This window comes from Antechinus flavipes, chromosome 2 (genome assembly GCF_016432865.1).
Source record: "Antechinus flavipes isolate AdamAnt ecotype Samford, QLD, Australia chromosome 2, AdamAnt_v2, whole genome shotgun sequence".
Taxonomy (NCBI): Eukaryota; Metazoa; Chordata; class Mammalia; order Dasyuromorphia; family Dasyuridae; genus Antechinus; species Antechinus flavipes.
In genome coordinates this window covers 102,827,332-102,844,576 of record NC_067399.1, presented here as the reverse complement: position 1 = coordinate 102,844,576, position 17,245 = coordinate 102,827,332, and the positions used below count along the sequence as shown (strand labels likewise).

Genomic DNA, 17,245 nt, shown 5'->3' with positions numbered 1-17,245 from the left:
CTTCTTCCATAGCAACTATTCCCCTCAATGCCCATTGAGGGGAATGAGCTGGTAGCAAGAGTGATGACCCAGATGGGCACTATTATTTCCAAGACTCTGGGTTTGGGGTTCTGAGACATATCTATGCAGGTCAGTTAAGAGGGTGATGGTTTAATTCACCTGGCACAACCTGCCTCCTGTCTTTCATCTCAGGGTGTCTCAGTGCTTCAGTTAGATGGCCTTAGCTACCTCATAGATGTAGTATGGAAATCAGAATCTCATCTCCTTCACCATTGTGCTTGGGACTACCACTTGCCAACAGGTCAATATCTTTACTGATATGGATGATCTCCACCACTCCATACCTTAGTTGTCAGAAAATAGTTTTGGACCATTTATATATTCATTTTTACATAAATTACCTGGATTGACTTTTAAGAGTCATTAGATAGGGGCAGCTAGGTGGTGCAGTGGATAGAGCACCAGTCCCGAAGTCAGGAGGACCTGGGTTCAAATCTGGCACTTTCTAGCTATGTGGCCCTGGGAAGTCACTTAACCCCAATAGCCTCAGCCAAAAAAAATTAAAATAAATAAAAGTCATCAGATACCACATAGTAGGAGAAGTACAGCTTTAAATGTTCTTCCTCAAAAAACAGATTAGTGAGCATCTATTTTTGATGTCCCCAACACGACAGGACCACTTAAATCAGGGCTAAAGGTGAGAGCAAGGTCAAGTTGATGTGGCTTCCTTGCCCTCTCTAAGATAATCTCTGAAGATATACTAGTATAGTCTTATTAATAAATATCTATATTCAAGTATCAGAAATTTAGATTTTAAAAATCCTTAGAAATGGAATCCAAAATCTTCATTTCACTGAGGAGGAAATTGAGGGCCATATAACTTAAATGACTTACCTGACAGTAGAGAGTTTTGCTAGCATCTTGGCTAAAATCTTCAGATTCCAAATTCAGAGCTCTTTCTCCACTACAACATGTTCTTGCCCAAAATATTGATTAAGGATGGAGTATGCTTTTTAAAGCCTAAGGAATCAAGTAACTCTTAAGTTCTACTTTCAGCTGCAATAATAGTAGAGATCAGCAACAGTAATGTATCTTCCCAGATCTCTCCTATCTCACATTTTTCTAGGGCTAAAGTCAGAATATTAACCATACCTCCTCTGATGCATAGTGTTTCCTTGCCAATAGAGATTTCCCAAGCTCAATGCAAGTAGTGAAGCTGTCATTGCGGGCATCAATTTCTGCTTTGATACCCTGATGGTTATTCATTAATAATTCAACTGATGACACATCCCTGAAATGTCAAACAATAACTATATTAGTTCATATTTAAAGAATGGATATTTTTAAAAGGTTAACCAGTTTTTAAATTTTCCACTGCCTAATAAATTTTTCCAGATTTAAGTTTCAACCTCCCATTTTATTGTCTAGATATACTGGCTGATTTGTGGTTCCCGACATATAATGCTCTATCTCCTCTTTTCATGCCTTAGTACTAGCTATTTCACCACATCTACCATGCTCTTCCCTCCTCAACTCTTCAGTCTTTGGCTTCCTTCAAGACAGCTCAAGAACTATCTCTTGAAGACCTTTCCCTTGAAGGCTTCCTTATGTCTGTTTCATACATCTCAATCTATTTTGTAGGAACTGAGGATGGCCCAAGTACAAGTCAATTAAAATCATTTTGTTCTCAATCCAAACTACACTGTACTCAGTCAATAGGCATTAATATGTGACCAGCACTCTGCTAAGCATTGGGGATACAAAGAAAGGCAAAAGAATCTCTGCGCTTGAGACCAGTAAAATATCTACATCATCTACTATAGACTAGTTCAACCTTCACATTCTCAGCATTGTAAAAGCCTAAAGTTATGGAACCAAGGATAGGAGGAAGAGGGTGCTAGAGAGAGGCAGTTCTTTCAAGTTTGTAGGTTTTATTAGTATGGATCTTCGATATTAAAATTTTTGTGGACTAGTAAAATTTTTTCAAGGACTGCCTCTGCCTTAATTGTCAGAAAGTACCATTTTGGACCATTTATGTATTCATTTTTATCTAAATTCTCTGGATTGGGTCTCAAGAACCACTGGATAGTTAAAAGCTGCCCATGTCACATAGTTGGAAAATTAGAGTTTTAAAATGCTCTCTTTTAGAAAACAGATTGGTGAGCATCTATTTTTGATGTCCCCAAAGTCACAGGACACACTTAAATCAGGGCTAGAGGTGAAGAAGGTGGTACAAGTTGATGTAGCTTCCTGGCCTTTTCTAAGAAAATCCTTGAGGATGTGCTGACATATTCTTACCTTTTGTTGGAGGGCCCATGTCAATCAGAATATTTTCTAAATTCCACAACTACAGACATCCTTCTTTTAATAACATTTCTTGCCTCTATCTTCAGTGGTGGCCAGGAAGGGCCAAAGGTAATGAATGATAGGTCCTGTGATGTGGGTGGCAGAGGAAATCAAAGCATCCTCTTATATAACTGAACAACCTCTGTTCATTTCTGCTAACAGCAAAGCCAAAGGGAAGTTACAGAAGAAACACATATCCAAGGGTACAAAAAAGGTAGATACTGGGGACAGTTGAGTTAAGCAGGTAAATAATAGCACTACTGGCCAGCACCAGAAAAAGAGCACCGGAGAGTGAGTTAACACAGAGAGATAGAATTAGAGTAACTTTGCTCCAGCAGTTTATTCAGCTATGAACTCCTTCCAATATCTGCGTTCTCCCACTCCGGTTACCCAGTCCTGTTACTGGCAGAAAGCAGCACAGATGGATACAAGTGATTGTGTGTGTGTGTGTGTGTGTGTGTGTGCGCGCGCGCGCGCAATTAGCTTGGCTCAGAACCATTCCCTTCCCCTCTCACTGATAAGAGAATGGGGGGAGGTCCAGAAGAGATCAGATCCAAACTCTTTTACATAATTACCTTGGCTTTTCCTGAGCTTCAATCTGCCGAATTACATCTTCCATCCAAAGCATGAGATCACGCACCATGCTGAAGAAACGGAACTTGTCTCCTGTATCAACCAGCCTCACCCTGCGTCCTTCGCAAGCATCCAAGAGAGCTTTCCAGGCTTCTAAGACCTCATTTTCCCTCTTCTGAATGTCATCGGCCTTGTCTCCAGCATAGGCTGCCTGAAGGCGGGCAGCGTCCTCTTGGAGCTGCCGTACCTAGAATTTCACATAAAAGTCAACATTTCATTCAGGGCTCAGGTCACCATGACCCTTTTCTTCTTCCTTTCTCTTTAATTCATTAAAGACTAATATTTGAGTGTACACAAATTACATAGCCTTGTGTACAGACAAGGATTTCAGAAATATAAGTGCTCGAGGAACTTGACATTTAGTTGGGAATATGATGTAAGACAGCTAATCACTAAGAATCCAACTCCCCAAAAAGGGGTGTGAGGTTATAAGAGCCTTGGCTAAGGTGAAAGTAAGGAATATAATGGACAGATGAAAGCAAGAATATGAGGAAATGACAGAATGACTTGACAAGGTATCTTTGATATTTAGGGATTCTCCAGCAATTTTTGTTAATTTTAAGGCTGAGATTTATCTCATTTTACGGAACATATACATAATTGAAATTTTGGCCATTATAATTATTATGGTATGGATTTCATTAAGCATAGTCTATAAATTAAGATTCAAATTCTTTTTAAGTATACACTTGGGCCACAGGAGAAAATACAAATCTCCTTTAGGACAAATATTTTCTTGTGTAATTTTGTATACTTCCATAATTTTTATCATTTCTACAGAAAACCCTTGCAATCATTAGCTACCTAGTTCAGGTATAATAACCCATTCATCCTAAACTTTTAATCAACTTACTGGGCATTGTTTTTGTAAAAGAGAAAAAGAACACCAGATCTACAAAGCAACAATATGTAAATAGTTGAGGACCAGATTGGTGACAATGACTTCCATAATTAATTCTGTGATAGTTCATTTCTTCATAGTCCATTATGTATAATGGGGAATATTTTTTCTTCTTCCTGTTAAGTTATGAGCTATTAATTAATATATCTCTAATATATGGAAGACCTGTCTGTTAATAATTTGTAAGTTATTGTTTGACATCCCGAATTTTGGCATCCTGTAAGCTTTTGGGAATTTCTTCTATTAAAAACCAGATTTCCAGTGAAAGTTTTTCAAAAGGATAAAAAAAAAAACAACACCCAACTTCAGGATTTAAGCTATTTTAGTTTTAAAGGTAGTATTTGAATGTTTCCATTTTTCCTGGAGCCTTTCCACGTTTATTTTAGAGAACATTTACTAAATGTTAATTGATGTGCTAGGTGCTATGAGGTTACAAAGAAGAACAAGCCATGATTTGTGTCCTCAAAAAGGGGGAGAAAAGACACAAAGACAAAACTATAATACAAGGCAAAGGAAAACCTTTGCCTCCTTTGTAGGAGGAGAATACCAGTAGGACATATCCCTAAGAAGTACTCGCCTCAAAGCCTGTTCCCTTGGCCTTACTAAAGTTATTCCCTGAACTGGTCTGGGTAAGAATCACAGATTGTTGATTTGAATATTATTTCTCTTGGTTCCTCTCCCCTCATCTAATAGATATCATTTCTTAGCAAAGATAATGTGATATGGACAATTTCATGAAAAGAACCTCTGCTCTTATCCCCCACAAAAGAGAGGTACTTGATTTGCCCTTCCAAACATGAACAAAACTTAAATGAATCAACATCAACAACCCACCAAAAAAACCCCCACATGTCTTTCTTAGCATAAGGAGATTTAAAGGACAGTTACCCGCAAAAAATATAAGACAAAATATGTAGTTACTAGAAGTAAAGCTAACTGAATAAATCCATCAAATCTCAAATTCTTAATTTACATATGACCATTACTCCATTTAAAAAAATTAACAAAAAGAATTTTTAAAAGTTCAGGGGAAAAAAGACCCATTAAGAGCTATTAAATCTTAAGCAATTCTTCTGCCCATCTTCTGAAACATGAGTCCTGTGTTGTCTTTTGGAATTACTATAAAAATTCCATTTAGCACAGTGTGTAAATGAAAATTCAAACTCTTCTCAGATATACGGATCAAATATACTTGGCCCATAGAAGGCAATGCAATTAAGTCAGTCTGATTTGAAATGGTTTTCTTAGAGATGTGACACAATTATAAATGTTGCTTGTGATGAAGTTTAATGGCAAATGTTTTTATGTATATTTTGTGTGAATAGGGAATGCCATAAATTATAAAATAATAAATTCTCATTCTTATTCTCTGTCTCTCTCACACATATACAACTAAAGAGATAAAGTATGAGAGGGGGAAAAAAACCCAGAAATTCATAGCAACTCCTATTTAGCCAATTCTTTTAAAAAATTTTAAACTTGTCTTGAATGGCCACTAGGTGGCCCAAGAAAGGTCACTAGAAAGGCTAGTAGCACCCACCTGAGTGCCTAGAGCCTGGATGTCATGTTCAAATGTCGTATGCATTCTCTGTAATGTCTCTACTGTGTTCTGGTCTCTTCCAAGTTCCTCGGGCAGCTTCTTGTGTTTGTCCTGTATACGTCCGAAGATCTCCTTGGCATCGTGGTAAAATTTGTGCAGTTCGTAAGAAGCAGCAAGAATCTGTGTTCTTGTGTCAATGAGCTCAAGGAGGTCAGCCCAGGCCTCATTGAGACCATCTTTCCATTCAGCAATTGTGGCAGCATCAGAATGTCCGGAGTTGATGAGGTCATCTGCCATGTGATTAACTGTGTCCACACGTTCCTGTCCAATGTTTCCAGTATCTCGTGCAAATTCTCGGAATCGCTCTTGTAACATCTGAAATGTTAGTAAGTGCATAGAAAGTCAATGGTGTCATTGTTACCAATTTTATTTTTGGATAGCAGGAATTCCCCTCCCCCCAAATGAATCAAATATCTATCATTCATCCTCAGCCTATCAGTATATTTATATTTATTTTATTTTATATTTATCACTCATTTGATTAACTAATGTTGAAAGTACCTAAGATAGCACAGTGGGATAAAAAGTAGAACCGAGATTAGAACCCATGGCCTTTTTATTTCAACCCATTAGATTCTAGAAAAGCAAGTCACTTTCTTCAGACATTATGGAGTACCATAATCAACTGACTTACTGTGACATGTTCGTAATCCTGGCCTAGCTCATGGGATCCTGCCACCACTTCCCTTTCAGCAATCCACTGCTCCAAATCATCCACCTCTCGGTTAAGCTGGAAAAGCCTGTGTCTCTCATCTAGTTTTCCTCTTCTCTCTTCAGCAAGGTCCTTCAGACCTGCATACAGCTTATCAACTTTGGACTGTCGCATACTAATGCGTTCACTGCAAGACAAAAGGAAAGAGAAGTGAGACATAAATGATATGCAGGAAGAAATAAAAGGAGAGAGATGCAGCATGAACTAATCTGAGGAGAAGAAAGAAAGTAGGGGAAAAAAGTGAAGTAGCCTCAAATTATATTCTAACCCCAAGCAGTAAAAATAACATTAAATAACAAATAATAACAGTGAAAATATAACCAGCTCAAAAGTCATTCAGGCAGAAGATCATACTTTGTCTCTAGCCTGAGGGATGGAAAAAGGTAAAACCGACTATACTCTTGCTATTCAAAGTCAGGATTTTCCTTCAACATGGGAGCTGATGAAAAATCAATGATAATAAAGTTTTTCCATTCTAAAGTCTTTCGTGACCAAAGGAAACATAAAATAATTTGAGAGCAATACATTTTATTTACTCCTCTCTAATGTGTTCTGTTCATTCATTCAACAGCCGTTTTCCCCTCAACTTAATTTGATGTATGAAAGGGTTGAAATCGAGATTATTCTAATTGGCACTGCTTCAAGTGGTACCCTTCTTCATTTGACCCCTAATTCTTCTTCCCTGGAATACTGGGGATTCTCAATCCATTCTCAATCCTTGAGGTCAGAGACTGTCATTTGCTGCTTATTGTACCCTCAGCACTTATTATTATATTTTAGTATGGCATAAAAGCTCAATTATTACTCACTTTCATTGATTTAATGTGAAATTAATAGCAGTATAGAAGGTGTCAGTTTTACATTTGATCCAATTTTGGTTTTTTGTTATGTATTAATTTTTAATTATACAAATGTCAGAAATTCTCCATATACTCAAATTCTCCATATACTCTTTCACAAGATATTTTCTCTCTCCTCTAATTTATTGTATCATTAATATCTTTACTAAAATGTATTTAGTTCCATGTGTGTGACATACCTTACCATTTTTTATTTCAGTTTAGCTTCTTAATTATATATTAATTAATTAATTATCATATTGCCTATATAATCTGTATTGAATTGTTTGCCTTTTTAATCAGGGAGGATAGGGAGGGAAGAAGAGAGAAATTTTGGAACTCAAAGTTTAAAACTGAATGTTAAAAATTATATATAAAAATATATAAAATATAACTGGGAAAAATAAAATACTAAATATAGTACTTGGCACAAAAATACTTAATAAATTAGTTTATTAATTATAAAAAAGCCAGCTACATGGACAGTAGACAAGGATAAGAAATGTTTGGTTTTTCCATATTTCCGTTGGCATTATAGTCTCAGCATTCCTAGATACTCTTTGCCATAAAGACTGAAAGAAGAATCTAGTCTTGGAAAATTAAAATGCAATTTATTGTCTCTTACAGAATGACAATTACATGGGAAGTTGAAAGTTACTATTAATCATCCCCATGTTACAGATGTAGAAACTAAAGTTTACAGAACCTAAGTGATTTCCTGTCAGTCTTACCACTACTGAATAGTGGAATTAGGATTTAAAACCAGAGCAATACTCCTTCCGCAACACTATGCTTTCTCCCTATTTATGTGAATATTCCTAAACAAGTCAGAATATTCTTTTTTCTTTAAGACACATACATCCTTGATGATGGCCAGAGGGTCTGGGGCAGCAGAGAGTTATTCCAATTATAAGAGCAGGTAATACCTGGTAAGAAGGGTGAAATATAAACACCCTACTTCAAGCAAACCCTCTGACATTCAAACTGTTTTATTTATCTACCAACCCAGGGCAAACTATTACAACAGAAACCCACCTACAAAATAGCATTTACCTCTCTGGGTGATTGTCAGCTACAAGAGCCCGGCTGGTCTTGGAGAGCTGATGCACTGTTTCAGCATAATCTTCTACTGCTTGTTCCAAAATCTGGTGCTTCTTCAGCATGGAAACTGCACTCTGTTCATCCTGTAAAAAGAAGGAAGAAGCATTCACAATCATGCACCATCACTCTCCAAAGTTATCACCAAGAGGGATTAGCATCCTGCACTGATCAAACATGGTAATATTTGTGAAAAGCAGGTAACAGGCACTAAATATATGCTTATTCCTTTCCCCTTCCATATACCCTGTAAGAGAAAAGGACCTAGTGATAGCATTTGTGATTAAAAAAACAGAAATAGTTAAAGAGAACTAAAAGAGAGTGAGAGCTTTCCTTGGAGATAACCTTCAATTTATTCTACATGTACTTCTTTATACATAACTGTTTGCATGATGTCTGTCCCATTAGAATAAGCTCCATAAGAGAAGGAACTGTTCTCTGCCTTTCTTTTTATCCTCAGTGTTTATGCCTGGTACATGGTAGGTGATTAATAAATACTAGCCAAATAATATAAGGGCAGCTGATAGAACATCAGCCCTGAAGACAGAAGGACCTGAGTTCAAATCTGACTTCAGACACACAACACTTCTGGGTGTTCTGGATGATCTGGGCAAATTATTTAACCCCAACTGCCTTGGGGGGACGGAGAATCATCTTGTAAGTGGACAAGATTGCAATTATCTTAGAAATTAGAAGGGGAGAAAACAATTCTTTGGCAAAATTCTAATAAAAAAAATAAAGGAATTTTGATTTGTCAGAGAACAAAAATTTTTTTTTAGTAGGCAGAGATATCAATCAAACACAAACTGTGTGTCAGAAGTCTTAAGGTTGTCATAAAAACCCATTTCAATAAAAATTAAGTGCTTGCTGCATGCAGCACTAAGCACTAAGAATACAAATATGGAAAGAACAAAGCCTTTCCACTTGGGGACCTTAAAATGTAACAAGCTGGAGAGCAATCTGGAATTATGCCCTAAAAGTTATCAAACTGTGCATATCCTTTGTTACTACTACTACTAAATGTTACTACTACTACTAAAGAAGGGAAAGGGACCTGTATGTGCCAAAATGTTTGTGGCAGCCCTGTTTGTAGTGGTTAGAAACTGTAAATTGAATGGATGCCCATCAATTGGTGAATGGTTGGGTAAATTGTGATATATGAACATTATGGAATATTATTGTTCTGTAAGAAATGACCAGCAGGATGAATACAGAGAGGACTGGTGAGACTTACATGAACTGATGCTGAGTGAAATGAGCAGGACCAGGAGATCATTATATACCTCAACAATGATACTGTATGAGCATGTATTCTGATGGAAGTGGATTTCTTTGACAAAGAGACCTAACTCAGTTTCAATTGATCAATGATGGACAGAAGCAGCTATACCCAAAGAAAGAACACTAGGAAATGAATTTAAACTGCTTGCATTTTTGTTTTTCTTCCCGGGTTATTTCTACCTCCTGAATCCAATTCTCCCTGTGCAACAAGAGAACTGTTCGGTTCTACGCACATATATTGTACTGTAACCTATTCAACATGTATAGGACTGCTTGCCATCTGGGGGAGGGAGTGGAGGGAGGAAGGGGAAAAATCAGAACAGAAGAGAGTGCAAGGGATAATGTTGTAAAAAATTACCCTGGCATGGTTCTGTCAATAAAAAGTTATCAAAAAAAAAATTAACAAGCTACAAGAATAGCATTTTGTAGATAAGCAAAGGGAAATATGAGGATTGAGATGAAGACTTCTTAAGGGCCAGCAGCCCTATGACCATCTCCAAACCAACAACGCCCCTCCCCAGTCCCAATTCTTTTCACCTTGGCTTTCTCTTCTGACATCATATAGAGTTCCTGTTCACTCATCCAGGCCTCAGCCTCTGCAGCATCGAAGTAATACTGCTGGGCTTTGTGGGATTCTTCCAGCCTTCTGTGGCGTTTCTCCGTCTCTTCAATGAGAAGGCTCCATAGCTGCTTTAAGTCTGTAAGCCTCTGCCTAATTGCTTCGGCATTAAGGCTACTACTGTCAGTGAGAATGTTTTGGCTCCTCTCAAAAATGTCATCGATGCGAGGCTGGTGTCCCTGGATTTCCTTCTGGAGGGTCTGTGTGGGAGAGGAGAATATGCATCAGGGGCTTGCTAAATTGCAACCGTATGGCAATTATTCCAAACGCTTTGGGCGAAAAGGAAACCACAGTCCTTCAAAGCCTCCTTACATGTAAGCATTGCCTTGTAATTTAAAATAATTATTTAACAAATATGACTGAACAGAACCGGTTACCTGATTTTTCTTTATTAACAGCTGCACCGTCTGCAGATTATGGCCATGATCCGTGGAAGTTGCTATGGGCATTCGCTCACCAACCCACAACTAGAAAGAATTGCAAACAGAAGTCAGACACAGGATCTTAGGGCTTTTCCCAGAAGAGATGTTGAGGCAGATAAGTAGAAAGTGTTTTATAAGCCAATCTAGGAACTTATATTAACTTAGAAACCTATTATCAGGGAAAGCTGTCTATCTCAGAAATGCATTCTTCGGGAAAGAAGAATAACATCAAATTCATTTGGGGTCGAAATAATTTCTTGGACTGTTTCCTGGAGGTATGAAAATCCCACTGGATCTTTATCAATTATGGGAGCTGTGTACTCTAAGAAGGAACCTATATAGATAACACTTAATCAGGATATACCAGAAGAAACCATTAAAGGTCCAAATTCAACCAAATGCAAAGGACAAATGTTTTTGGATAACTTGGGAACATCTCAATAAAATGACACTTCAGAGTGAAGACCTCTACTTACAATCTCATCCTCCACATCCCTGTTAAACTGATGGATTTCCTTGGAGGCTAGCAGATTACTCTTCCTCTCATTCAGGGGTTCCAGCAATTCCATAAATTTCGTTTGCACGATAAGACGTTTACTATCAACCTCATCTGTGCTCTTCCCTTCCTGACTTAAAGCTTGGGCCTGGCTCTGGAGCTCCTCAATCTCCTTCTTCCGTACATCCATTTGATTCTCAAGTATCTGATGAAAGAAAACAGCAAAACAACTTCAGTTCATGTAAAACAGAGGCAGGTGGCAGCTATTTATAAAGCCAAGAAATATAAGAGCAAAGGAAATTATGAATTTATGTCATGGTTATTGCAACATCTGGTTTTGGTGATTGCCTATCAAATTACGAATTAGAACATCACTGTACCAGCTGATAGTTTTAGCTCTACTTTGCATTTTAAACTAGGATTTAGAAATTGGGCAACAGTTTCAAATTTTCATGTTGGCTAGCATCTACTTAGTTCAGTGAAAATGAAACAGGAATAGTATAGGGGGTTAGCCACATAAATAAGATTAACTTCATTTTATTTGTTCACAAAGCAATGGTCAATTCCAGAAACTAATTTCATTTGAAATACATTCTTTCCTTCTTTTAATGTAAGAAAAGTAAGTTCTATCATCTATTACTCACCAATTTTATGATCAGAAAAACAAACTATTGCTGTTATAGCCTTGCTCCTAGGGAGGAAATGGCTAATTATATCTTTATCAGAAGACAATCAACAGTCAAACATTTGGGCTAATACAAACCAAACTAGTAAAAACTGAAACCAGTAATAATCCTTTCCTCCCCTTAAAGGTTTATCGTGATGTTTACCCATAGTTATCTTATTTAGATAAAATTTTAGCTGGTAAACCTTTCTGAAAATAGATTTGTATTTACCCAAAGGGAGGGAAATATGAGTTTAGAGCACATATGGTAACATAAAATAAATGACAAATGCACACACAAAGGATAGTACAAGAACAAAATTGGTCCTATTCATGCAATACATTCACTGAGCTAACACATGGATATCTTGAAAACTGAGGAGCACAGCACGGAAGAATCAACTTCCCTGGGAGGATGTCCAATGACAGAGATTTGCCCATAAAAAATATATCTTTCTCACAGCACCACATATCCTCAGAGAATCTAATACACATTAAGGACAAGGTCATCACACTACATAGTGCACATGGTTCTCTGACTTTGGAATAACCTTCTCATGAACACTGAGAGCTCTCTGTACAGAATGCCTTTTGAAAAACTGAAGATAGTCCAAGAAGCAGTCATAGGATTTATAGTTGCAAGGGTCTTTCAAGAACATTCAGTCCAATGTGAGGCCCATGGAGGTTCAGTGATTTGCCTTACATCACATGAGGAACACACTTCTAGCTCTGTTCCCTACCTGTCACATATGACTTTGGACAAATCATTCAACTTTTCTGGGCCCTGACTGCCTCAAGTGGGAGGGGGAAAGGATGCTGGATTAAATGATTAGGGTTCCTATCCTACTGAAGATCCCTTCTGGCTTAAAATTCTGTGATTTATTCTGGGAATTTGTGGTCATTTGGGAGGTTTCTAGAAATAGGAATGGCCAGACACAGGCAGACTAAAATAAAAAACACTTGCTGAGTTTGCTATTCATTTGATTAGGTGCTCTGGTGACTTAATTAATGTGTCTGAAGTCTAAACAAGAGTAATTCTTGCCCTTGTTTCAACCATATGTTCAAGACTTATTAGATTTTTTCTTTTAATATTTTAATATTTCTCATAGATAACTGTCATTTAAAAAAGAAACTACAAGACAAAGTATGAAAAGATTAATTTCTTTCATCTTAAATACTTTCCAATGTTTTGTAAAAATAATATTTTAATTTTGCCTCTTTTAGGTACTTCTTAGTTCTACCTCTTGCTTTAACTGAGGAGTAGCTGTGTGACAGTGCAGTAGTTTAGAGCACTGGACTTGGACTTGGGAAGATTCTCTTGCCAAGTTCAAATTCCCCTCAGACATTTAAGTAGCTGTGTGACAATGGGCAAATCATTTGAGTGTCTCTGACTCGGTCCCTTACCTGTAAAATGAACTGAGAAGGAAACAGCAAACTACTCCAGTATTTTTACCAAGAAAACCTCCAAAAAGGGTCATGAAGAGTCAGACACAATTTAAAATGACTCAACAAAAAGTACAACTTTTCAACTTAATCAAGTTGCCTTTAGGGCTGGCACTATACAATAGTCTATACAAAAAGTGGGCTGAATTACATGCTCTCTAAGGGCCTTTGCTAACCCCAAAATTTTGTTATAAGGATAATACATTTCCCCAATGGGGACAAAATACTATTAATCTATCAACCAGAATTCCTAGGAAAGAGGAATAATGAATCATCAGAATAAAGCAGAATGGAAACTTCTGTTACAAAGACATGGAACACAATTTTTTTTTAAAATCTTCCCAGGCTATTTTGGAAATGTCTTGCGTTGTTGCCACAGCAGGTATATTATTGTCTGGCTATCAACCCTTGAGCTAAAAGTTAAGATAATAAACGAAGGCAAAGGTGGGAAGTGAAGAATTCCCAGCTGGTAAAGTGGTCTTGTGCAGATCATGGCAAAAAAAAAAAAAAAAAAAAAAAAAAAAAGAGGTAAGATGAATTTATTGGGCCAAAATTAAATGGAACATCTAATAGCTGAAATGATTCAGATCCTTTAGGTGTGATATACTTTTAAGGTATTTTTGGAGTCTACCTGGCTGACATCATCCACAAACTATAATCACATTCTTCAACTGGAAACAATCAGCCACTAAAATAAACAACTGATCAGAAGGGTAAATGTAAATGATGAAAATTTCTGGCAATTATGTAACTCATCCAATATATGGGTTTCATTTAAAATAGAAAATTTTTTTTTGTTTTTTTCCTATAGACGACAATTCACAAGATATCCAACTACCAGAAACAAAGAATTGGCTTCACACAGTGAAATGATAGGCATGAATTATGTGGGTATGTTTATGTAATATGTGTCTATACAAACAAAGTTCAGGACAAATACTAAAATAATATGCTATCTGGCATTTGTTGAATATGCTTTATTGATTTCAAAACACTTCTGCATTTGCGTCCTCTCACAAGTTCAATTAATTTCTTTGTATGATGCTACAAACTGCTGCAGATGCCTTGATAATTTTGGCAGCAGAATTAAAGGGAAATTTTCTTCAAAGGACCTTATTATAATTTTATTTTTAATTTTTAAATGATGTATTATTAAGCAGGGCAATACTATCTCCCAGAAGTTCAAGTAATAGTGTATATATCATTTAAAGAGTTAACTTTTGGGGTGCAATAATAGATTTTTTGGCATCCTCATGAAATCTATGGATTCTCTCAGAAAACTCTCTTTGTGTATGCATGCATACACATGTGCACATATGTATACATACACATGTATATGCATAGTTATACTTCAGTGAAAGTTAAGATGAAAATTATTTCCCCTCCACATATATGGGCCCTCTGAGTTCTCTAGACCCTAAGTTATAAATCTCTGCTCTAAATGATAATTTAAAAAACACTTCAGAATGTTACTCCTGAAATAAAGTCATATGTAAAATGTTTTTTTAAAAAGTGAAATCATGCTTTGCTGTAATTCTCACTTCTACTTTTTAAAAATATATTGCCTCATGAACACATATGTCTTCAAAGATCTTATTTTTGAAATCATGTAACCCAATGTGAAATATGGAAAAATCGAAGTTTCCAAATTGGTATCCTGACTTCTTAATTTTTTGTTATTAAGGGTTTAATTCCTATTCCATTGAACACTTCATCATGGAACGGGGCTGACTCTGAGTACTCAAAAACTAGTAGAGTCCAAGCTCTAAAAGGCCCTTCCCAAATGGGAAAAGCTTTGAGTATTAGTCCAATAATGGGCTACTATTCTCAGCCTAGCTAAATTCAAAAGGGTTCACTTTTTTCAGGGCAGCAACTCTCAAAGAATAATTGGAAATCTATACTGTAAAAGGTACCAACACTAACAAAATGAGGAATCCTTGAGATACTGAAGTCGAATTATCAAGCAACTAAAACAAAGGTGTCTAGTTTGTATCTATATTCCAGTGTCACAGACTATCCAGGGAGAGGGATCTGTAGGTACCCATACCAATATAATGACAAATTCTTGAAATAATGAGGGTAAATCACCAAGAAATCAAAACGGGGATATCTCTTGGTATCCATGCCTTTTGGACCCATTGTGAAATAGAAGGCTCTGTGGCTCACCTGTTGTTTTTTGAGCAGAATGTTGACGCTGGTAAGATCTTTGCCATAGTCATCTGATTGAATCTGGCTCTCTAAGCCATTCAGCCATTTGTCTAAATCAGCACAGCTCTGGGTGAAAAGTTCAGCCTTGTTAGCATCAAAGAGCCGCTGGGCCTTGGTCTGGGTAGTGGATTCGAGGACTTCCCACATTTTATGTAAACCTGTGAGTTTCTCCTTTACTACGGCTTCTGTCTCTGGTTTCTCTGCAATGAGCTGCATACCTGCCTAAAAAGCACATGTCACAAAAGATACAAATTAGTCAGTTGCTATAAGCAGTTTGTTTTATTATATTAACATCACCAGAAATATTCACTTTATGTGGTCCTGCTACAACATTTCCAAATAATCAGGGAAGACAGAGAAAGTAATGTTTTAAATTGGCTGTTAGAGAAACCATGATCAAGGAGAATTTAGCCAATCTCAAGAGTATTCTCAATCACTAAATTTAGGTGGATAAAACACAGTGACTTCTCACAAACCATGTTGATTTCATGAAACTAAACAAAGGGCATCATATATTTTATACACACACAGGACAATAATAAATTCATACTTCAGGTTTAGGTTTTACTGATTAAAACACTGGATTAAGAAAACCAAGAATCTATGATTAAAAAGGGGGGGGGGGAGAGTAGGGGTTGGGGCTTGGCAACACACCCTTAATTTTAATTTTGTGCATGGAATTTAATATGTCTTCCTCACTCTCAAGATAAAGGATGAATTATTTCAATGTCTACTATACTTCCTTGCACATAAATGGCATATAGTTAATCTTTGTGCATACAGTAAATCTTTGTTGAAGAAATAAATAATGGATGTGAGGGGGTGGAAGAAAAATGTACAGCATATTAAAGAAAATGGGGGGGAGAGGGGGAAGTAAAACATGCCCAAAAATAGGATTTGTGAAATGGCCAGCACCACCACTGATTAAAAAAAAAAAATCTTTTGAAAACTCACTTATGTCCAGAAATGGAATAAAATTTGATGGAAATATTCATGCTATCAAGAAGCTCACAACATAATCCAGTTTCATACAATTGATTCAGCCAACATTTATTAAATACCTACAGTGTACATGACACTGTTTTGGTGGCTGAGGATATGAAGACCAAAAAAAAAAGAAGGCGGCTAACCTTTGAGATAACATTCATGTCTGTGGGTGTTGTGGGAGATGAGAGAAATTTTCTCAGAAAAATAAAGTGAAAGCATTATAGGACAGGGAAAAAGCACCAACAACTGGGAATTATAGAAAGAGACAATCAGGAAATGCTTCAAATAGTAGGTGGTACCTGACCTGAGCCTTGAAAGAAATTAGGGATTCTAGGAAGAGAAATGAAAGGTTTTGAGACATGGCTAAGAGAAGGCCCAGAGATGATTAGGTGAAACCGACACCTACAGAATTGCTAATTAAGATCAGTCTGGCCCAAATAACAATATTGTAGAGAGCTTTAAGTAAGGAGTTGAAGAGTTTTATTGAAGAGGCAGCAGGAAATCAATAAAGATTTTTTAATAAGAGGGATCAGACTTTTTATCATAGAAATATTAATTTGTCAAGTGGAAGAAGGGAGGGGAGAGGAAAGCTCAGAAGCAGGAAGACAAATTAAAGAACTATTAGAATTGCCTTGAGGTGAAGAGGGTCTGAACTAAAACAGGAGCCATATTGAATAAGGGGACAGATAATGGGAAATATTCTGGAGGACCATGGATAGGAGAAAAGAGACTTGGGAGGAGTGATTAGACAGGCACAGGACAAGAGACAGGATATCACAGGGGCCAAGGGAGAAGAAAATATTCAGAAAGATGAAGTGATCACCAGATCTAGCATAGTGCCTGACACATAAGCTGTTAATGTTTGCTAATCAGTAGTATAAAAATTAAAATAATAATGATAATAAAGACTGAGGAGCCAGTGGATTTAGCAGTTAAATGTAGATGGGACAAATATAGATAAAACATGATCAGATACTTCAAATATTCATTTAAAAA

General features: G+C 36.8%; 1 protein-coding gene across 2 annotated transcripts in view; it reads right to left on the bottom strand.

The window, feature by feature from the left end:
- SPTBN1 (spectrin beta, non-erythrocytic 1) overlaps nt 1–17,245 on the bottom strand; it is a 265,930-nt gene that overhangs the window by 17,780 nt on the left and 230,905 nt on the right. For both annotated transcript variants that reach the window (XM_051975275.1, XM_051975276.1), the window contains 9 exons: nt 15,221–15,484; nt 10,928–11,152; nt 10,407–10,496; nt 9,948–10,229; nt 8,085–8,215; nt 6,115–6,319; nt 5,421–5,795; nt 2,922–3,166; nt 1,153–1,291 (listed from right to left, as the gene is read on the bottom strand). In XM_051975275.1, coding sequence (XP_051831235.1) covers nt 1,153–1,291; nt 2,922–3,166; nt 5,421–5,795; nt 6,115–6,319; nt 8,085–8,215; nt 9,948–10,229; nt 10,407–10,496; nt 10,928–11,152; nt 15,221–15,484 — 1,956 coding nt within the window. The remainder of the gene's footprint in view (nt 1–1,152; nt 1,292–2,921; nt 3,167–5,420; nt 5,796–6,114; nt 6,320–8,084; nt 8,216–9,947; nt 10,230–10,406; nt 10,497–10,927; nt 11,153–15,220; nt 15,485–17,245) is intronic.